This window comes from Vitis vinifera, chromosome 5, assembly GCF_030704535.1.
Source record: "Vitis vinifera cultivar Pinot Noir 40024 chromosome 5, ASM3070453v1".
NCBI lineage: Eukaryota > Viridiplantae > Streptophyta > Magnoliopsida > Vitales > Vitaceae > Vitis > Vitis vinifera.
The window spans coordinates 922,710-945,638 of record NC_081809.1 but is presented as its reverse complement, the minus strand read 5'-3'; the positions used below and the strand labels follow the sequence as shown (position 1 = coordinate 945,638).

General features: G+C 35.3%; 2 protein-coding genes across 4 annotated transcripts; one reads left to right on the top strand and one right to left on the bottom strand.

The window, feature by feature from the left end:
* The first annotated feature begins 4,092 nt into the window (after nucleotides 1–4,092).
* On the top strand, nucleotides 4,093–6,709 carry LOC100256889 (GTP-binding protein SAR1A). Its single transcript, XM_002276707.4, has 3 exons — nucleotides 4,093–4,646; nucleotides 5,025–5,156; nucleotides 6,098–6,709. Exons 1-3 carry the CDS (start codon nucleotides 4,518–4,520, stop codon nucleotides 6,416–6,418), a joined length of 582 nt encoding a protein of 193 aa, XP_002276743.1. The 5' UTR covers nucleotides 4,093–4,517; the 3' UTR covers nucleotides 6,419–6,709.
* A 1,539-nt stretch (nucleotides 6,710–8,248) lies between these two features.
* Nucleotides 8,249–21,040, bottom strand: LOC100243111 (calmodulin-binding transcription activator 5). 3 transcript variants are annotated; one of them, XM_002272082.5, is made up of 14 exons: nucleotides 20,895–21,040; nucleotides 20,663–20,793; nucleotides 19,407–19,532; nucleotides 17,992–18,107; nucleotides 17,198–17,286; nucleotides 16,981–17,026; nucleotides 14,165–14,309; nucleotides 13,756–13,875; nucleotides 13,623–13,681; nucleotides 12,509–12,937; nucleotides 10,296–10,993; nucleotides 9,443–9,989; nucleotides 8,685–8,981; nucleotides 8,249–8,536 (listed from the first exon to the last, which is right to left on the bottom strand). In XM_002272082.5, the coding sequence occupies exons 2-14, from the start codon at nucleotides 20,724–20,726 to the stop codon at nucleotides 8,489–8,491; spliced, it is 2,784 nt and encodes a 927-aa protein (XP_002272118.2). In that variant the 5' UTR covers nucleotides 20,727–20,793; nucleotides 20,895–21,040; the 3' UTR covers nucleotides 8,249–8,488. The 3 variants fall into 3 exon arrangements, with proteins under 3 accessions (XP_002272118.2, XP_059592686.1, XP_010649530.1); XM_059736703.1 differs by having other exon boundaries at nucleotides 12,509–12,817; nucleotides 20,895–21,039; XM_010651228.3 differs by having other exon boundaries at nucleotides 19,458–19,532; nucleotides 20,895–21,029.
* Nucleotides 21,041–22,929: the final 1,889 nt, after the last annotated feature.

Genomic DNA, 22,929 nt, shown 5'->3' with positions numbered 1-22,929 from the left:
TGCTTGGTACCCAATCGTCAATACTGATGGTACCTTGCTTTTGATGGTATTAACTGGGGATTTGCTTTGTTGGCCGACCGCACCGCGAATCTTCTCCCCGTAACCAGAGCTTCCAAGCTTTGACTAAAGTATTATGTCATCAAGGTACTTCGCACCTCATAAAGGCTGTCATGGAAAGCCTTGGACTTTCACTTCGATTTTGAGAAGTATGATAAAATAAAATTGGAAAACTAAAATAGTAAAATTCGTATTTGTATATATATAAATAATAATTGTCATTTGATCCTCGTTTCTGTTGCTAAATAAAAACATGCTGTCTATTTGAGAAAACTAGACTAGTGTCGAAGTCCAACAGAGCTCTACATGTTTCCGAGATACATACTGGAGATTTCAGCACCACCCACATCCGTTCCAGGGTGCATGCAAGAGAGATTAGCCCGGCCTCAGAGGCCCTAAGCTTGCTACTACAACAGCAACATCATCAACTAAAGATATTATTTTAGCAACAGCAATTTTCACCATGACAAAATCCATTCAAACTCTGCTTTTCTTGTGAAGCCTAATCGATTCCCTTTCTATGCCTCAACATCACAACAATCAGCCCCCAACCACCATAGAAAATTTAGACACAGGAAACAATATAGTTTAGATATATAGATTATATCCAAGACCAATATTACCTATGGGGCTTTCATCTGGAAAACAATTATATAAGCATAAAGTTTGATAATAACAGAGAGAAAGGGTTAACAATATAGTCCAAATATGATTGGCTTCAAAAAACACTTGTGTCAATGCCCATGAGGAAAATGACCCCATGGAAGATGACATCTAACTCAGGTGGAGAAGGCAAATGGAATTACCAGAGGTATTATTCAAACCCAAGTAATCCATAAATACAAGCTTACAAAGGCACTTGTAACTCAGCAGCCTAGTCTAAGTGCCCCAGAGTGCGAGGCAGAACGCAATGCCCTGCACTGGCAGTTTGAATCATGATCCAATACAAAACCAACCAGAATACAAAACAGGATAACTCAAGTAAACAACTGCTTGCAACCCAAAAAACAATCAATAAACAAGAAAGGGTTTCTGAATTTCCTGAAAATAACTTTGGAAAGGATTTAGAAACCTCTTTATCCTAATATCTAGTTCATAGAAAATGCTAAGGGAAAAGAATACCAAGGAAAATGATCTTCTATCCTTTGGATGCTATGGAAACATGAATGGAAAAAAAAAAGGAAAATAGGGGGAAACACTAAAAGATTTACTTCCTTGCATTAATTCCCTTCCTTATGTATTTAATTTTCTATCTCTCAAATTTTCCAATGGACAACTAAACACCAGAAATGTTTTGCAAATTTTTCTCACCCTTTTCTTTTCCTTCAAACTTTCCCGACCCAAACATAGGCTTAAGGTCCAAGATCAACGCAAGGAATCTAATAAGGTATAATGAGGTAAGTGTTTAGGTTAAAACTATGGCAATGTGATATATAGAGACTAGCCACAACATATTTTACCCAAAACAATTCTACCTAAGAACACTATCACATATATAAAATGCAAAATATTCCAACTGTAAGAACAACCATACAACAATGGAAACGGGAACAGAAACACAAAACCAATAATTAAAAAAACACTTTTTGGCAACAACTACTTCATAGAATCTCAGCAATTAAAAGGTTTTCAACAAACAGAACTACTAATCCATAGACAAAAACATAAGTAGGAAAACATCCCACAATAATATGAAGTAAAGCGTAGCGTCAAATCACTATACTTCTAAAACAAAAACAGAGCCCAACTGGGACCTAATCATTGTTGGTCTATTCTTCCTCGGTGGCGGATTCACCGCTCTTCTTGTTGTGCTTCCTCGCGTACCTCTGGTTCCTCAAGAACTTCGGGTCCATCTGTTCATTTCAGATTTCAAAACACAAATTCATCGCATCAATCACATATTCTTCAGAAAAAAGGGGGGAAAAGAGTAAATCAAAGTTGAGAAATTACCCCTTTGGTGGAAGCGTGGCGGTGTTTGCGGGGCTTCTTGATGCCGTTCTTGTGGGCCTTGTACGATTGGTTGTGAGCTGTGTGGTTCTTCGACTTCGCCATCTCTAGAGAAATCACAGAGACGATGAGGATGAGCGACTCTGTTTTCTAGGGTTTTCTCGGCGGAGAAGATCGAGGCTCTTTATTCATAGGAAACCCTAGCTTTCTCCCATTTTTATTGACAATGACGAAAATACCCTCATGCACTGAGTTGGGCTTTTGGCCCATCTCTGTTCGAAACTCTCTTGATTGGGTTGCCCTGCAGCAGATCTGAGTGGGCTTGGGTGTACCTCTACAAGAAGCCCAGCGAACTTGCACCTATCTTAACAAGGTATCTCTAAGCTTTAAAAATGAATACATCATTCAAATACACAAATACACACTATTCACATTAAAAAATTATATAAAAACCATATTATTTATTATTTATTATTTTCCCAAATTTAATCTACAGAGAAAAAATAATTTATATTCCCAAAAGAGCTAAACGACTAAAAGCACTGTTTGGGAGTAAAAAAAATGCAATTCTTAATATGTTTTATATTTACTTGATTTCTGGTGTTTTTTTAAAAAACTAATTTTTATTTAATTAATTTATTTAAAATGCACATTATCACTTCTTCTTTTTTTAAGAAAATCATTTCTAAATATAAATTTCACAACATTAAATCAATTACAAAATTTGTTACTTATGCAGCTATGCTTCCATTTCTCTGCTAATCGCAGAAAAATGTTGTTCCAAACAAGCCACTATGAGGAATAGACGTATTTTAGTAATTTTACGAGTAGGTTGGTCTTGGACATGCCTGAATGGCTGAAACCCACCTTTGTGTCGGTAGCTTGTCCTTGGGCTTGCCTGAAACCCAATTTTACCCCTAGTATGAAATTATGGATTGCGCCAACTGTGAATGATTCGGCTTTAAATGGGCTTAGGCCCACCAACGCTGCATGTCAAGGATTTAAATTGAACTTAGGCCTCTAGGCCAAGGCTCCACTGAGCTCAGCCAACAAATTTGGGCCAACGCACAACCCAACTTTAAACATAGTATCAATTATCACGAATGGCCGGTCTGAAAATGTGGTTGGGTTAATGCCCTTTTCAACTTACGGTGCTTTGCTTAAAAGTATTTCTTTTAAAAATATTTTGTGAATTGATCGAGATACAGGATACGCATATCCCATAAATAATTAATTTCCTCTTTTTGTCCTTTTTTTTTTTTTTTTTCATTATCTATATTACTCATTTCATAAAACAACAAAATTTGATTAAAAAATAATTTATAGTTAAAAATATGTATGATTTAATAAATAAATAAATAAGTAGTTTATATAATATAATATTTTAAAGCATTTTTAAATTTTTAAATATTAAATATTTAAATAGTAACTATTCTTACTAAACTATAAATAGTAGAACAATTTCCATAAAATGTTAAAAACATGTGATAAATTTTAAACTTTTTAATCAGAAATATTTGAATGCAATATAATTTGTATTTCAAATAAATATCATTTGAAAAATGATATATTCTTTATTTTATTTATAAATTAAACATAAATATAATATAACATATATTTCATTAGCTTAAAAAAATGATTAAGGTGTTGACATTATTATTTTATTAGACTTAATTTTCAATTTAAGAATAATGGTTTTTTTTTTTTTTCAGTCTTTATTCCTTAATTACTTAATACCACGTTGAACTAATTAGGTATTTTCATTCATTCTTAAGGAAATATAAGTTCGAATTCAATTAATTTCCTTTACTGTTCATATTGTATTTTAAATGTGGATCCTAAAAACATCTCGGAATTGGGAGTGAAAACAATCTCAGAGTCAGATCCTACACGTGAGAAACGTGACTTACCTGCAACGCGAAAATGCTATTGATTTGGCTTTATTAATAAATTATAGATTTGTAATTAATAAATCTTAGATAGACTAATTCCCGTCCCAGTTCCCACGTATTCGCCATTCGATTGCATAAGATGGTCATGTGTTTGTATCTTAATATTCATACCGTAGATCTCCCCAGGATCTCATGACAAAATCGTCACCGCTCGTTTCAAAATCGACGGCTAGTACCCACCCAATGACGCGTACTGACCAATCTTGACTTTACACGTGTAAACCAGTTCAGGAACAGGCAATTCCGGTTTTCCCCTCGCCTATACCGCCCCACGTCCCCAGCCATCGAAGCACTCACCGGCCAAACCGGTAATCACACTACGGTTCGTGATATAAGATCCGGGAGACCAGTCAAAACCCAGGGCGGTGAAAATTTTCTTGTTTATTTTCCTTCGTTTTCTCGGCTGCCTCTGTATTTTTTTCGCTATTTTCCGTCCAATCAAACGGTCGGAATCTCCGCCCCCGGTGGGATTTTCCGGCGAGTTCGTCGATAAGTTTGTGGTTTTCGGCTTAATTCCGGTGAATTGGCCGCGTTTTGAGTCGCGAATCTTGTCGGAACACCATGTTTCTTTTCGATTGGTTCTATGGACTTCTCGCATCTTTGGGGCTATGGCAAAAAGAGGCGAAGATCTTATTTTTAGGGCTTGATAATGCGGGAAAAACGACGTTGCTTCATATGCTGAAAGATGAGGTTCGGTATTCTAATATATCAGTCTCAGTGCCTTTCTTGATTTCTGGATTTAGTTTTTTTACACCTTATATTTGGCTATTGAGGAATAAAAATGTTCGAATCTTATGCCTTATTTTGTTTTGATTTAAACAATGAAGAAATAAATAAATAACTGGAGGTGTCGTTGAGTGATCGATCGTTTGTTTTCTCGGATCCCGAACTTTTGAAGAATATAAGATTCTGAATTTCGATTTATTTTCTTGACCCCTACCACATTTTCTCGGTCAACAATTTTTTTATTTTATTTTATTTTTCCCCTTGGATGTTGTTTTCCCCCTTCAATTCGTGAATATGTGTTGATTTGGAATTGAAGTTGTTTCTGGATCTTTCATGCTGCAGAGATTAGTTCAGCATCAACCAACGCAGCATCCGACGTCCGAGGAATTGAGTATTGGGAAAATTAAGTTTAAAGCCTTTGATTTGGGTGGGCATCAGATCGCTCGAAGAGTCTGGAAGGATTATTATGCCAAGGTATAAATTGAATCTCAAAATTTCTAGTTGGTTTATCAGCCAATTTCTTTGTTTATCTCCGGGCAAATTGTTGTTTAATCACCTATATTCTTATATATATTTGCTGAGAAAGATTGATTTATATTGTATCGATATTTATTTGAGCTGGAAGTCGCTCATTGAAATTGTTCTTAGCTGTCTCCAATCACATTTGACTCAGTTGTATTCTTAGTGTTTTTTCTTGTTTTAACTATTTTTGTCAATTGCTATCATAGCTGGAATTTCAAAATTTTAATAATCTTTTTATGTGATCAGATGAGAAGGTTTGTCTGCTTTTTTTAGTTTTTTGGTTTGATGCCTCTTGTTGTCAGTACCTATCTAGTGGATGCTAATCCATACCGGTTTTTTCCATTTTCTTACAGAGATATGGGGAGGATGGTAAGGGGATCTTGTGTTTGACTCTTCATACCGGTATTTTGTATAATATTTTACTGACTAGTATGGCGGATTAGATAGCTTGCAATTGGTTTATCATTGATGATCATATTTGTATAGATCTGTTTTTCTTTTCATTCCTTATACATGTGCCCCTTTGTTGAATAAGTTCAGCATGTCCTTGTCTGCTCATTTTTCCTTTCCTTGGTGTTAGTTAAATTGAAGCATTATGGATCCCATCTACCATTATATTTGTTATAATGGTTGATACATGTGAGATTATTAAATTGCAATTTGAAAGCCTAGGATTCTGTTTCTGAAGAACAATTCCATTGTTATTTTATTATTTTGCCGACTTTCAGCTTTCACTTTTATTTATTTATTTTTATTATACATAATACTATTTTTCTGTGTCAATTGTAGTTCTGCTTGTATTATTTTTGGGTCTAAAATTCATGAAAAATCAAACTATAACAACTTAATATGGTGGGGGGATGTGACTCTTAGATAATTGACAATCTTTTTAGGTGGATGCTGTGGTGTACCTGGTCGATGCGTATGACAAGGAAAGATTTGCTGAGTCAAAGAGGGAGTTGGATGCTCTCCTTTCTGATGAGTCACTGGCAAATGTTCCATTTCTCATTCTGGGAAACAAGATAGACATACCCTATGCTGCCTCTGAGGATGAGTTGCGTTACCACCTGGGCCTGACCAACTTCACGACTGGTAAGGGTAAGGTTAATCTGGTAGACTCAAATGTCCGCCCTCTCGAGGTGTTCATGTGCAGCATTGTTCGCAAAATGGGATATGGTGAAGGTTTCAAGTGGGTCTCTCAGTACATCAAGTAGGAGAACGAATGAATAGACTAGCAAACGCAGCCTGGTTACCTGATGGTAATTTTCCTGCCCACTGCGGCAGTCTCTTCATTTTGAACTGCTGTTGCAGGTATTTAATCACTAGTTGCTTTGTAGAGTGAATATGTCAGACTTTGATACCAGCCTTTACTTCATTTTAGCTTCAACAGACTTTCTGTGTTCCTATTCTTTTGGTACGGATAGGTAAGCTGTTTTTTGGTTTTACTGTTTGTTTGGGTAATTAATTTGCTGAACAAATAAATGGATTGAGGTTATAATGATCAATGAGGCTGTAATATGTAGTCTACTGAGGACATCCTCTTTTTTCCTTTTGTTCCAGAATTAGATCTCTCTCGCTTTCCACATCCTATGGATAAATTCTACATGGTAGTAAGAGGGACTCGAATGTTACCCATGGTTAGCATGTCTGATGGATTTGAATTTCATTTATTGTTCGTGTTATTCACTCAAAGTTTTTCAACCGTAACTTTTTTATTGGGCAAGAGAAGATGATGGTTTGCTTTTGACCTTCATTAATGAGCCTCCTAATTTTCCCAATAGGACAGATCTGCTGCAACCTATCTGTCGGTAACCGTAGGCTCGCATTCATTTTTAGTAGTTCATTACTACATTGGTTGGATGGTAGTTCTGTTCCTTGGGTGAACGGATGAATTGTTGAGTGGAGTACCCGCCATTCTTTTACCAACACCCACGAGGGACGCAGTGGACTGGCTAAGATCGTTCCATATCCATCAGGTGCCCATTGCCAATCAGACACATACTATGCTTTTTGCAATGATGGGTCACTAAAAATACTTAGAATTCTTTTAAAAATAAAATATAATAAAAATTATTTTCTACATAACTAAAAGTTATGAGCAATAATGCCGTCTAAACCCTTTTTTTTAATAACATGAGTTTCATTTTTTCCCCTCTTTTCTTCATGATCTTTCCTCCTTCTCCCTTCATCACCGCAAAGGCTACTGGAAAATGGCAGTTTGGATTTTGGGACTTCGCATGCATCGTCATGAGACAGTGGAAAGAAATTTATCTTTGGTTCTGATTTCACTTGCTTTATTACGAGTCTTGGCATGCAAACATGGGAATGCAAATAAAGTAAATCATAATACCAAATGCAAGATAAGAATTTTGACTTTGGGAATTCCTATTCCCAATTCTATTGTTCCAAGATGATGATAACCTGGAAACCGCAATGGATAGAAAGAATAACAAAAACAAAAACCCTAATAAAACCTGATTATTTTAAATAATCATGCAATCACACATTATTTATGTGTTTAGTATTGGGAAATGAAAAATGAAAATCCTAAAGAAGGTTTGGTTTTCACTTCACACTCTTTGCTCCAACCTTATAAACTTGATCAAAATTTGACCATAATTTAAAGTGGGAAGTACGCCCATCTTTAAACCACAAATCTAAACAAAGACAACTGAAAACTCATGAATCGGCTAAGCAGCCATGTTCTAAGCTGAATAAAGCAATGACCGTGTTCCTGTTCTATAAAGATTTGGCGAGTATAAATCTGAGAAGGTTGAAATCACACAATGCTGCATATATTAGAAAACGATTCACCAAAAAGTGACATTTCAGAAATAAATTTCACTCGGGCTATTTCATTATGAGCCTGTTCATGGGTTGGGACAGTTGCTCGCGTCCATAAAACAAAGCAGCTTCTTTGAATGCAGGCACCTGTTAAAAAATAGCACTCTGCCCTCACAAGTCTAAACAAGATTCTATGATTGTGGGGGTTGTTGGGAAGGAAGTTTACTTTAACCCCCATGATCTCACAGGTACGAAGAGAATCAGATGAACTGGGAAACTACACTGTCGTGTTATAGTCGGATCTTACAAAGACGATCAAAATTCAAACCTAACAGCTTGATGCTAAAACTAAAACAAGACAGATGAAAACACTGAAACCATTACCCCTCTAAATTCCTAAAAGGAGATCGGGAAGGTAACAATTGCAAATTTATATCAATCAAGGCATTTACAAGATATACAAGCTAGATAAGAAAATGAACCTCGTAGTGAACTTGTCTTCATCCATCCATGTTGGTATCAGGATCAATAAAACCTTCAAATTCCAGCTGCACAAAGAAAAAGTTGAGCGGTTAGTTAAATCCTCATAACTCACCTATATAAGATTCAATAGGACAGCTACTTTGGCTCATCAAGGTTGAATTGCTTAATAACTAGTCCTCATTGCTCACCTATAACAATCAAGAGTACACCTACCTTTGCTTCATTGTGGGCCAACTTCATTCTCCGGTATTCTTCTTGAGCTTTCTTTGAACGGAACATCGCTTGAACACGTATAACAGATCTCTCAACACGGTCTTCAGCTTGTCTCCTGCTGGCCCGGAAGAAGTCCTCCTCTGTGTCACTTTCTTGAAGTTGATCAACAGTGTCAACCTGAAGCCCACGGAAGCCTTTCCTCTTCATACGCCAGCGCAGAATCACCTTCTCAAGGACTCCAACTGACCATAGAATCTTGCGGTACTGCCTCCGCACTTGGAAGCCCCGGAAAACAGCCTGCATTGGAGAAAAATGTACTTAGATAATTCTCTTGTTGGATTTCTCATGTTAGGGAAATGATGGTTAGGCATGCCATAATCACAAAGTGCATAAGAAATGTTAATATTTTTAACACCTAGAAGACAAACTTGATAAATGTACAAGAATATGGCACACAGAAAAAAGTGTTTCCTTTTGGTCAGGCCTCCTCATATAAAGTTCAGCAGGATCCCAAACCACTGATCAGGTCGGCATCCTCCAGCTCTTGAGAGAATCATTTTACCCAGGCCAACTCAGGTTGCCAGGGCCAAAAAATAAATTGGAAAATCAAGTAGGTTGACACAATCACCATCTAGCTTGACCGAGCAAATACAATTTAAATTGTACCTGCCAAACAAGTGATTTGGGCCTGCCACTTGGCTCGTGGTAGTTGCATTTATTTGTCAATTATAGAACAGAACAGAGGAGAGAGGGCTTACTTGAATTTTAATTGCTTGGCGACGCATATTGAGGAACTCTTTTCGTATCTTCCAACTACGAAACCTATGTTGAATTCGAGCAGCAGCGGCCATCCTTTTTCGTGTCTCATAGTTGCGAAAGGCATGCTGAATCCTCATTGCTGCGACTATATTGCGTGCCTCAATCTCTGGATTGCAATTTTCAACTGCTTTTGTCCTTAACTTTAGTGAGCGCTCCCTGAATGCAACCTGTATACGTGCTGCTGCATCAGCAGCTGTCCGATATGCTGCCAAAGTATCCTTTAAATTCATCTCCTCCTCACTGAGGTTCTCTGAATTTATTTGTTCGGTTGTGCTAACTTGCAGTGAACCACTGACATTTCCGGCCAAGGTCATATCGTTGAACTGTTCTACTAACCCCTTTTCTGCAAGATAAGCTGCTAAGCCATCATGACCTTCCTTAGATGCAAGATCAGCAGCAGTGCATCCACCAGGGTTTTCTGAGGTGGGGTCTGTGACCAAGTTGGGCTTCGCCCCTGCAGATAAAAGCACGGCAACCATTTTCTGCCTGCACATGAATATTTTCAAAATCAAACAATGAAAGGCATAACTTCAATATCAAAAGTAAATTTTCTGCAGCCACTGCATATAGAAACTATTCTCTCTATATCATCATAGTTATTTGCATGAAAAGAATAATGGAAGATATAAACATGACATAACAGAGCCAAAATCTCACTCCTGTGAGTGCAAGAGAGATCCTGGAAATGTTTTGATTAAAAAGTTTCAAGAGTGGAGTAGGATGCAGCAACCTAGCCAGTTGTAGCAGATGCTGTAGGTCTTCTGCATTATATGATGGATCAGAGAACTATACCTTCCATAGTATGCAGCCCAATGAAGAGCTGTCCATCCAAATTTATCGCGGTAATCCAATGATAAGCCTGATAGTGAATATAGATAAACAGCTCGTGTATAGCCTAGCATAGCACACAAATGGATTACCCCTTGACCCTGACCATCGCGCTCTGAGGTTTTACCCCCCTCAACAATTCTTTCCACTAGCCATTCCTGTAATTTGTTTAACAATGCAAACTCAAACAAAAGGTCTTTTGCTTGTGAAACCAAGATTCTGTTGTCTCCAATTGTCTTGGTCAAATTTGCCCAATTCCTGGCAATGAAAGAGGTCTTTTTGACAAAATTCTTTGCTTCCCTCAGGGCATTTGGTGATATTTTGCTGGACATAATGTTAAGGCCCTTGGATGTAGAGAAAAGTAAATGAGAAAGCCTCATCTGAAACTGAAACTCCTCCCAATTGGTTTCAACTTCTGAAGAAACTGTCTGGTTATACAATAAAGGAGCCCGATACTCAAAAGTCACAACTTGGCTGATAGGTTTATGGCCATCAAAACTCAAATAAAAATTTACTAATCCAGGGGCATGTGGTGGTACCAAACATCGAAATACCCCAAGTTGGATGATTTCTGCAGGAACACATACATCACCACAGACAAAAAATAGATTGGACTTTGCAAGATCTGCATAATTTTCATGAAGAAAACCAATCACCAGGATCTGCAGTAAACAATTAATTGAATGTGAGAAATTAACTAATGTTTCAGCTTCAATTGTTCAGTAGCTCAAAACTGCATAGAAAACACTTTACTCTATAACCAGGACTCATTTTAGAACTTATTTCCCTCCATTTACAAAGAAATGCACAATTTTCTATACTACAAGTGATATACATTAAGACACATCTACTTTCCAATGAAATTGGGATAAATCCAGGTTTTAAAGTCCAAATTTACAGAAATAACTGCATCTGATTGCACAGGTTCAGCATGCTTACACCATCAGCTTCTGGTGATGAGGGCATTGCATAGATGAACAAAGCTTGGATGAATAGTAACCCTAAAAACTCTATGACCAAAACTGCTTTTTTTTTGACAAGTACTCTATGACCAAAACTGCTAGACAGAGCTTTACTGACTATTACATATAAGTGATAATTCCATCTAAGAGATCCATATGGACTCAAAGCAGACTCAAAAATTGAGATACAACAGCTTCAGAAACCCCATAAGTTGGCTATAATTTTGGCATTTTCAATTCAATATCTATGTTTTCCCAGGTACTGTAATGAAAATTTGAATATATTTAAGTGCTCAAAATGATGACAACAAAACACACACTAAAACTTTTCTATCATCAGTGTCAGATTCCAACATTTATTTCAGAGTCCAAGCTTTCCCCATAAGTAAGCCTACATAATGATCCTATGTTCTTTCACTTTAAAAAAACATATTGCTGTAAGCAATAATCTGTTTTCTCCACTCATGGTTAAAGTATGTATATCATCACATTGAAACTAACCACTCTTAGTTTGAAGGTGATATCGGCTGTATGAAACAATTTCATTGACTCAACCATTTTAAGGTTATTCGATCAAAAGCTTGATGGTTTTTCTAAAGTCAGGATATAGAGTACATATAATTGGTAGTTCTGCAATAATTTAGTGAGGCTATTAGAACTTCTTACAAGTAGTTTAAACTAGTATCATCTGTACTCCATTTTTCTTTTAACTACCATTTCATTGTTAAGAACATTTTTTTTTTAGTTGCACCTTTTACTTCCACCTCATTGGTCATACAATATACAAAGTAATGGATGATCCTCTCACGGCAATTGAGAATGTATAACTTGGTACATTGGCTCACTTCGTAAACAAATAATCTTATGCAATAGATAGTTAATCACCAGTTTATATCCCATCAGTTAAAAATCAAAATGATATTATTTACTATTTATATGATATCTATTTGTTCCATGCAAAATGTAAAATCTATTTCTAACTGTTTTTTATCCTAAAAGGTAAGCCTAGTTTTCTCCCTCATTTTTATCAATTCTTCTCTACATGTCAATCATTAAGTGAAGGCTTTTAAGCATAAAAAGAATTCTTTGGTCAAAGAATAGAAGATGCAAGTCAAAACACACTATTTTTTCAAGCAGAGTCCATCAGGAAAAAAAATATATGCAGCAATAAATAGAGCCAAGCAACAGTAAAAAGTGGTAGCAAAGGGAAAAAACCTTGGTTTTTTCAGTTGAAATGGCCCATGAAGGTGAGAAGTCAGTTATACTGAATATTGTATCAGGAACAGAAGATTGTTGATGATTCCCCGCTGCAGAGACTACTGAATCATGACTACTTGAAACAGGGGAACCAAGTGATGGATCATCTACTGATACTGGAGAATCGGTCATGATATAGTTCATCCACCTTCCAAAACTGTCCTGAGGTTCCAAACTATCTTTGAGCAAAATGTCCACAGGATCACCGGTTCCCACTGCAACAGAATCCCTTCTCTGCCCATTTGGATTCACTTGACCCCCTATTTTCTGAAAGTAAACATCATCCAGAAAATTGAAATGGGCAGATTCATTCCCAGCAATTGATTCCGCAGGATTCCCCAAAGGAGAAATTCCTACTGGCAAATCATTGGTTGAATGGGGCCTATTCTGTAAGGATGAACCATCGGATTTAGTTTTTAGCATCAACTGACAAGCAAAAACAAAGTCTTTACAAGTCTTAACTTTAGGCATGTGATACTAAGGCACTTAGCTTGCTTCCACTAGTATTAGTGAGGTACTGATCAAGTAAAAGGTAAAGCAAGGAAGCCCAATTAAAATTCATTTTTATTGATAATCAGAGTAATAAATAATAGTAGAACAATGCCACACCATTATTGACAATTAGCAATAAACTACAAGGAGAACAATGTCACATTATAGAAGGCAAATCAGCTGACTTTTGATAGTTATGAAGTAGATACCCCACGCATATTTTGAAAGAAAAAATGCAAAAGATAACCACCCACCTCCCACCCCAACCCAAAACAAGTGGAAAAAAAAAAAGTAAGACTTTCCCATCAACAGGAAAAAAAGGATGAAACAAAGATACAATATAAAGTTTTTCAATACAAAATTCAGTAGGTTCACTTTCTGCACAAAAATCATGACATCAGAGGTTTAATACAAGGGCAACATAGTCTATCCCTTATAATAACAAACAAGAGATTATAAATTAGATAAATAGCAGGAAATATTAGATGATATAATAAATACAACAGAATTGACTGCCTCACCAACCAAAGACAGACAGATGTAGTAAGAAAAATCTTCCAGTAGGAATTATTTTACTTACATAACTGTTGGAACTTGTTATTACATGTTGATTCTGTTGCTCAAAGGATGAAATTTTTCCTGCCATAAAAATGGGGGGTTAATAGTTTTCCAATTGAGACCAGTTACAATGCAAGTAGCATCTACTTAGTTACCTTCCTTAGGTGCCATTGAATTGTTGGGATCATTTGACACCAAAAGCTCATCCCATTCAAGTGTATTAAGCTCATGAATTCTCATCTCATAATTTCTGACAGTTATACTATCCCTAGGCTCTGCAGACCATCCAAAAATAAAAGGTCAGAACATAATATAAAAAATCAAGAAAGCATTAACTTGATAGTCAACACTGACTATATCATAAAGCTGGCATATTAGTTGTCCATAATCATAACTACTGCAATATCAGTCACTAGACATGAAGCCATCTTTTATTTTATTTTTTATTTTCTGGTAGGCAGAGATGAACTCAGAATTCCCATTAGGCTCCACTGCAATGAAGTGAACCCTCTCACACTGACAACATAAGATAATTTTACTTGGAGAAATTTCCTCCAACATCACCTTGATGTTCTTTCTCACCAGCACGGTATGTACTACCAGTCCCAGAATCAGTTTCTTCTGATAAAAGCCAAGGAGCAGATGGGTCAGAGGTGGCTGAATTAGGACTTGGACTGGAATTCACAGGTGTGACTGGAGAACCCTGCGACTGTACAATAAGTCCATCACAGCCCAAAACAATGTTAGAACATATTGTTAATTTGGAGTCCTCAAGAGAATGGATAAACAAAAAAAGCTTATTACCATAATTTGGCGCTTTGTGGTCTTCTATTAATGTGTTAAGGTATTGTTGAGTTTCTTCCTATTTCACCAAAAGCCAAGATACTTCTCCTATATTTTATTTTATTTTATTTTTTGGTAAAAGGTACAGGCTCTAAAGTGATGCTATGCTGCTAACGCTAACAATTTCACTGAAAGAATGTAGAATTGGTTAGAACATGAACCGATCAAATTCTTTGTTTAGAACAAAATGCTCAATTTACAAAGGCCAATTCATTGTTCCTCTAACTAGGCTAACAAACGTTGCTACCCTTGGAAGGGTGCATCCACATCACAATTCTTGACATGAAATACTGAATACATCAATCGCCATCAGGCAGTAGATCTGTCACTTGATGCATTTTTCATGTGAATGTTACAGTGATCATTCTATTATTCCATCCATGAATTCCTCAATGCTTTAAAAGGAGGTATACACCAAAGGAATAGAACATTAACATTATATATTACATGTGGGAAACATAAAATGAATATGAGCAAGCAGCAGATTCAGTAAGCAAATTTGGTATTTGAAGTCCCAGTTATAAACCCCTATTTCATCCCCCTAAACAGCCTCAAGTTTTGAATAGACAACCAATGTTGTGTCTCCAATGAAACAGTTGTGTAATGAGGAAAAGATTGATATAATAGAACCATATTGAGATAGACACTTATGCTCATAGAGGTAAGAAATCAAATAGTAATAAGCCAGTTTTGTAATCTACATATGAGGTGACTGAGAATGTAATTGACACCTCAAAAAACTTCTTTTTTTTTTTTTTTAAAGGAGTAAATATCATTGTTATGATGATCAAAAGTTAGTTTAAATAAAAACTGATTTATTAACCTCAGTTTGGCAATGAGAGTCCTACTTTTGGGTACTAGTTATGTCAATGCCTTACACTTATAGACGTGTAAAAATATTTGACTTTGTTCCGAGGAATCATTCCTAAAGCCTCACACTGGGAAAAATGCATGTGCATTATATCAATTATGTTCTTCATAGGCATAGCTATAAGTGTATATAATCTGTGCATGCATTTATTTATGCACGCATGTATATGTCTATGTATTTATGTACCTGCTATGCATGTATTGCTGATCTTCCTCACCCTAACTTGGGATTTTGAACTTTCACCAAAATCTCAAAAATCATGAATTTGAGGAATAAGCTTGATTGAAGTCTTTTGTAGCTAATGAGTAGCTATCACCTTCCTACCATGATGTAAGGGTTTGGTCTTCGACCTCATTAGGCTTGTTCACAATTAGTTTTTTCCTTAGGGCCCTTTCACAATGATCCTCCTCTATTCCTTTTGATCAACTAAGTTCATGTGGTAATCTAAAACCCCCTCTAAAATAAAGACTTCTGCATGGCTTGTGGCTAGTAAGAGAGTTAATACCAATGATATGCCCCAAAAGCAAAGGCCTCTCAAGGCTCTTAAGCCAGAGTGGTGCATCATGTGCATGAAGAGTGGAGAATCAATTGATCATCTTTTCTTCACTGCCCATTAACTTTGGGCTTATCACATAGACTACTCATCCTTGCAAGAACAGATTGGATACCACCATGGAAATGATGACTATCTCCTTCAAAGGCTTTTGGGAATCATGTGAAAGAAAAGGTTCTATGGGGTATTGCAAGTCTTAGTATGATTTGGTCAATATGATAGGGATGGAACGTGAGGACTTTTTAGGATACTAAGAGGACTGTGGTTGCGGTTTGGGACTTATTTCACTATTCTTCCTCTCTTTTTCCCTATTCTAGTCAAGCCATTAGAGGCACCACCTTGAACCTTATATTGCTAGACTGACACCTTGTATGCAAGTCAAGGAAGTTGGTAAGGAAGATCTCACAAATATGGTAAGCACAAATTGAAGGACTAGTGAAATTGAACTTTGATGGATGTGCTTTGCACACCCCAAAGCAATTTGAGATTGGTAGCGTGATTTGATCATCGAGGTTCAGTTCTTGAAGCACACTCTAAACTTGTAGGTAATGATTTTGCCATTGAGGTCAAGGTTGTAGCACTTTTGGAGGGCTTTGTACAAGCAAAAGCTTTGAGATTATCCAATTTTGTGGTAGAGAGGGATTCCACTATTGTTATCTCATGAGTGGCTAAAAAGGAAAGAGGGTTATGGAGGCTTGATAGGTGGTTGCACTAAATATTCAACATCTTTATAGCGTTGGGGTGCTCCATTCAACGAGTTCCTCACTTTGCAAATCAAGTGGTAGATGGGCTAGCTAAAAGAGCAACAAAGTAGTTAATATCTTGTGTTGAAGACTATGTGTCTCCTTAGAGTCTATCTAATGTTTGTTTCAAATGTTGTTTCACATTTTGCAATTTCTCTCCCGTGTCTTGATCTAAATTTGTGTAGTGTCGAAGGATGTCTTGTCTTTCTTTATCTGTAGGGTTTCTGATTTTTTTTTATTTTTTTTTTAAAAAGAAAGAAAAAAAAAGGGAGCCATTGAAACAGAAACCAAGACATAGATGTTTCTAAACAGGCATGTAATATGATTATGCTTGGCAATATTATAAATTAATGGGGTCTAGTAGACCAACCTCTTGTGTTTCACGATAATGAACAAGGACTATGTGTTCCAGTGTCCTGAAACAAAATAAAATGGATTCAAGGTTCATACTAAACATGAGAAAACACTGTCAAATGCCATACTGAAAGGGAGAAATTGCATCATTTTTTGCATCAGATACAAATAATAAAGAAAACAAGTAGGCATGATTGACTTATGGGTCCATGAGAACTTTAACTCATACGTACTTATCAAGAAGCCAGTAACACCTGCGAACAAAGGTCGGGTTATCTTGGCCATGTGCATAATAAACATGGATCCTTTCGTCATTACCAACCTGTAGCATGAGATAAAAGAAAATATGGGCAACTTCTAAAAAAAAAATTGAATGAAAATGGATATTCTCAAGACAAATTGTGAAAAAGCAATAAAATTATGGAAAAAAAAAAAAAGAAAAAGCAATTCTTTCATATAGACAGAATATAGAAATAATTGAGAAACCATAACAATACAAGAAGTAGGACTTAATTCTAAAATGTGAAGAGGGGCAAGAAAAATATGACTACAGTTATTCTGCGGAAAATTGTGGCACAAAAATGTCATATTAAGGATGAGAAAGCCACGAGTAACATAAGAAGAAGCAAAAATAGAAAATAAAGCATAAAAAGAAATTGAAACGAATGTAGGGCAAAAAAAATAAAAAAATGAATCTAAACCAACATATCTACAGAAATTACACAATTTAATTTAATAAAATAAGAACTATATACCCAAGAAAAATCTAGTGTATATTAAAGGAACAAAACAGTTCTTTTCTTTTCTTTTTTTTGTTTAGACAAATAGAGAGCATGTATTAAAAGTGTCTAAAAGAAGGTGAAATAAGTGCACACAGAGTATAAAATCAAAGCCTACTAAAGGCGAAGAGGTAAGGAGCCAAAAAAAGCCTTCTCCTTATTGAAGGAACAAAATAGTTCACTAAGCTATATATGTTATTTGAGTACACATCAACACCACAAAGGCATAGAAAATGGGAATTTCTCACTTTTAAATGTTCATGAGCTTCTTTAACAGTTTTCCCATCATTTTTCTTCTTCCAGTTATGACCATCTTTCCGAAAGTTCCGCAGCATTCTACGGTCAAACAATACAATTTTGCCACCTATCACATCACAAGAATCTGATATTAGATGCATATCCAGTATCAATTGTAACCAATAAAAAAAAAAGGAAAGAATCGCAAATTCACAGAAACTGTAAATCACACTCTAATCCAGCACCAGGAGGAAGGCAATACAGTCAGACTTAAAAGATAAACAGAAGAAAAAGATTTTAACCGTGTGCATCAGTTATCATTTTTAACAATTGAATAGAAAAAGAGGATTCAAAGCATACAATTAGATGTAGTGATGGCTATGCCAAGTTCAAGTCAGCTACAAGCCTTAATAAATACAAGCAATTATTCAACCCAAACCAAACCTGCTTAAACATTGTTTTAGCATTATCCTGACTTCCGTGACGCACTTAAGATAATTAGCTTTAAATTAACCAAAGAAATATTTCATATAATTCAACATGGACAATAATAATAAGCAAGAAGAGCTTGTTTTCTTGGCTTAGTAGTTGGTAAGCATGAATTCATTTACTAATTGATTATATGAACTTATCAAGTCAATCGCTCAAACCCAAACCAACTGATAATAATCAATTTAAGAAGTCCCAACCCAAAATTGGCTAAACAATGTGCTTTGTTGATTGGCTAGACTTTGCTAGCCTTCCAATAACACTTGAATTTTATTTTCAATCAAACTGCACTTCCTTGTAAGAAAAAGGTAGTGAATCAAAAGTTGGGCTTAGAATAATTTATAATGGCATGCCAATAATTTTCACACTAAAAAATAAAGAACACTACATGCAAATTTTATGATATCACTACCACTTTCAGGTTGTTGCATGTGGAGAACATATTATCCAGTTGTTGGCTTTGCAAAACATGGATCTTATATCTTTACAGTTCCGACTACATTAAAATACAATATATGGGTAAAGTCATTTGAAAAATCCAACTAGCAAATGCATCTATCCCATAATGCACACCAAAAAGGTATATTAAGTTCCACCCAGTGAACACAAGGTTTTTGAGCTGCGAGAACAGTAGGATTAGTCAAAGTTGAGCTTTCATGAGAACTAAGAATGATAAAAAGATTCAATAAAGAAAAAATTGGACAGGTTATGGAAGGATACATGGCATCAAATTTTCTATATCTGCCAAACAATACAGAAACAAGAAGATAGAGAGAAAAGTTGAAACGAGTTCAACACATGACTTATATCTTCCTTGGTTACTAGCAGATCCCACATTGCTAGCATGTGAGAAAAAAATTATATGTTGCATGGGGTTGAATGATTGAAAATTATGTTAACCTCCACAACATTCATGCTAGGATTAATAGGTAGTTACTTGGAGGCAAATTCACTGGCTTGACATTGACGGTGAAAAGAGTGTAGTTACAAAGTATTGCATGAATTTCATTTGGCCGTAGCCACCTCCCCTTGGCTTCTTCCAATATGCTGTCAACATCCAAATCTGTCCATGCAAAAAGGAGCCATGAGTATTAATAAGGATGAGAGATATGGATGTAAAATAAATTGAATTATTCATCAAATCAAATTCAAGTTGATGACATGTTGTCCATATTGCCAAGTGACAATTTTGTCAAAGTAGTCATTGGAATATAAGGAAGGAAATACACACACACAAACATATATATACACATAAATAGATATATATATATATATATATATATATATTTATGGGTATATTCACATATATAGATATATACTTAACAGTTAACAAAAAAAACCATGTTTTGAGTTCCTGACTTTCACGGACAGGAATAAAAATGTAGCTTCCCATCGTCTCTTGTTGACCATCTTATCTTGTCTTTCCTCCCTACACCTACAGCTCTACTGAAGTCCTCCCTCCCCTTTATCCCTGTAGTGCCTTCAACCTAAACCATGTTACTCCTTCCCATTACTGCAATCAGGTAGCTCTTGTTTCACATGACAAACAGTATTGTACGGTCCCTTTTTACACTTTCATGGACAAAGTCATATACAATTAGAGAGAGAGAGAGAGAGAGAGAATCCCATAAAACAGAAAATCATGCCTAAAGGCCTTGAACCATATATGGAAACATAAATTGGCATTAAAATCTTCAGGAAAAAAAAAATTCTGGAACCGGTGAAGCTAGGTCACAACATGAACTAATATCTCATTTCCGAAATTCCATCTTGTCCTCGACTAGGGTAACTTCTCACCGATTCTAACTCTTTCCTTTGTCGATTATCGAAATACAATTTACTTTTATGAACAAAATCAATCAAATTAGCAAAAAAAGAAACAAAAACAAAATTCTCAGTTAAAGCAGCAAATCATGCGCAAAATCCTTGAAGCATATGTCAATATCGCATAAGAGAAACATAAATAGCCATCAAATTCCAAACCAACAAATAATCAGTAGAAATTATTTCCAAAGCCAAGGAAACACGATCGCAATATGAACCAAAAGTAAACCCTAAACAGAAACTCCCACACTCCACTTTCCAGTCCAGCAAACTCAAGAATCACCAACTTTAGACAAAAACCGAATCTAAAGCAGAGACAACACGCTCTCAGTGCAAAACGAAACCGCAAAAAGCGTCGGTCAATTGTACCTTCCATTGTACGGAAGCCATGAATATCCCATCCTGCAAGTCGACCTGGCACGCTACTCTCCATAGCAAAAACCGCGAGAAATTCAGGAAATTCGAAAGGTTTTCACATCAAACTCATCCAAAACTTCAATCTAGTATATCCAAATCCACAAAAACGAATCAATCAAAAAGAGATGTGTCGAGATTCAAGAGAGGAACACCAAAGCTAAGTTCCGATGAAGATGATGAATACCTAGTTGCAGAGAGAGTGTGAAAGAATGAGAGCGGATTGGGTGACCGTGTTCGTCAAATCCACTTCACCAACTCAGAACTGAGTGAATGAAAAAAATAAAATAAAAAATGGGACGGACAACGCTTTTCTGGCCTACTGCTCTTTTTCCTTTTTTTTAATTAAAAATAATTGCAATTATATAACAGGTTGAAATGACAAAGATGTACACGTCACAGTAAAGTAACTCAAGTTGAACAGCGGAGAGAATTGCCTGTTCATGAGTCCATATAAGGAGAGCTGCACTGGTGAAATGATTGGGATATGCGCCAATGGCGTTGCTTCTGCCGCTCGTGCCGCCGCGGACGGAGCAGAAGCGGCACGCTGAAGGAGCAGCTGATTTTTGTCTCTGCGTAGAATTTGCGACAGAAAAGTAAGACCAGCTCGAAACGGTGCCGTTTTTGTTATTGACTAATCGCCACCGTCGAGTTTAGTTTTTGAGAACGGGTTTAGTAACGATTTCCAAAGGACCTCTGAATACTACTTGTAAAATCATATTTTATTATATAAGATAATATAAAAAATACTATCAAACCACCTTTTTTTATTTATATTTAAATACAAATCGTTATTTTTGATATACTTTATTTTTTAAATCAGAAAATACTTGCAATTATTATATAAAATATAATAACTTTAAAAATAACATTTAAAAAATAATAATTTTAAAAATATTTGAAATTTTTTAGATATCATAAAATTTTCCTATCAAATTTTTCAAATAAATTTTTAATAAATCATTTCTATTTAATCGAGTGTATAATGAAGGACGAGAGGTGGGCAGAAGCATGGAAAGCAATCCAAGTTAAAAGGAAAAATGTCCAAACACGTCGCTAATTTGTTGTGTCTCTCTCAGGCCTATCCTATCATGATAGGGCGGGATAGGGTTCCCCAAGATATAGACTATGTCTTTTAATATAAACATCAAATAGACATACCTTAAAAATTACACCTCACCCATAGTATAAGCTTACTTGAGTATCAGTACATGCTCAAAATGCCTGTCTCTTCTCCTTAAATTTCTTTATCATCTTTAATTTTTGTCTACTTCTTGAAAAAAAATTAATTCTATTAAAAATAAATAGATCTAATAAATTTTGTGAAATGCATAACTTTTTATTTTATGTATGTTAAAATATAAAAACAAGAAAATAAATTAAATTATTTTTATATGATAAAATAATTTATAAATAAATATTATAAATTTTTATTACAAATCAATTTTATTTTTTATTTAATTGCATACATAATCAGTGCCGTGGGATGGGGAGGGTTTGGGCAATGCCAATATCCCCCGTGTCATATGAGTTAAAAGAAAAAATTTCAAATTCACCCCTATCATATTAAGTCTCTCTCAAGTCTCCGACATGTCCTGTTTTGGGGGTACAGTGACATAGATGCCAAAAGATGCCCATCCCATTAGCTTTCCCATGCTAATATTCGGATAAAACTCCAAGACATCATTTTTCAAGATTATGAGGTGTTTTTAGTCTTTTAAAAGATTAAAAATTTTAAGTATTAGAAAAAAAAAGAAAAGAAACACTCCTTAAAATTATTTTCAAATAAACTTTTAGTCATACCATTTATTAAATTTTAATATATATGTTAAATTGATATTACTTTGTGAAGTAATAAGATATGTATTTAATTAAAATTATAGTGTAAAATTGGGAAAATTTAAAAAAAAAAAATTGTATGTTTTGGTATACACTTTTGAAAAAAAGGATAAAAATATATAAAAATAATTAAAATTTGACATATCAATTAAGCCTCTAAAATTGTCTTTGATTATAAAATGTATAAAAACGTAATTATTTTAAAAATAATTAAAGATATTAATCCGGTGCACACCAAAGAGGTGATATAGACAACTAAAAAATAGGAAAAATTGAATTTTCATATAATTATGTAAAAATAATTACAAAGTAAAAGCCCTTTAAAAATAATTGAGATTTCATATACTCATCACTCAAAAATATTAAAATTATTAAAGATAATA

Bases quoted from the DNA above. Each gene is read 5' to 3' on its own strand.
- LOC100256889 (XM_002276707.4), top strand. From the start codon at position 4,518: ATGTTTCTTTTCGATTGGTTCTATGGACTTCTCGCATCTTTGGGGCTA. The intron at 4,647-5,024 runs GTTCGGTATTCT...TTCATGCTGCAG, and splicing joins TTCATATGCTGAAAGATGAG to AGATTAGTTCAGCATCAACC. The intron at 5,157-6,097 runs GTATAAATTGAA...CAATCTTTTTAG, and splicing joins GGAAGGATTATTATGCCAAG to GTGGATGCTGTGGTGTACCT.
- LOC100243111 (XM_002272082.5), bottom strand. From the start codon at position 20,726: ATGGAGAGTAGCGTGCCAGGTCGACTTGCAGGATGGGATATTCATGGC. The intron at 12,938-13,622 runs GTAAGTAAAATA...TCATCCTTACAG, and splicing joins TAACAAGTTCCAACAGTTAT to AATAGGCCCCATTCAACCAA. The intron at 9,990-10,295 runs GTATAGTTCTCT...ATTCATGTGCAG, and splicing joins TGGGCTGCATACTATGGAAG to GCAGAAAATGGTTGCCGTGC.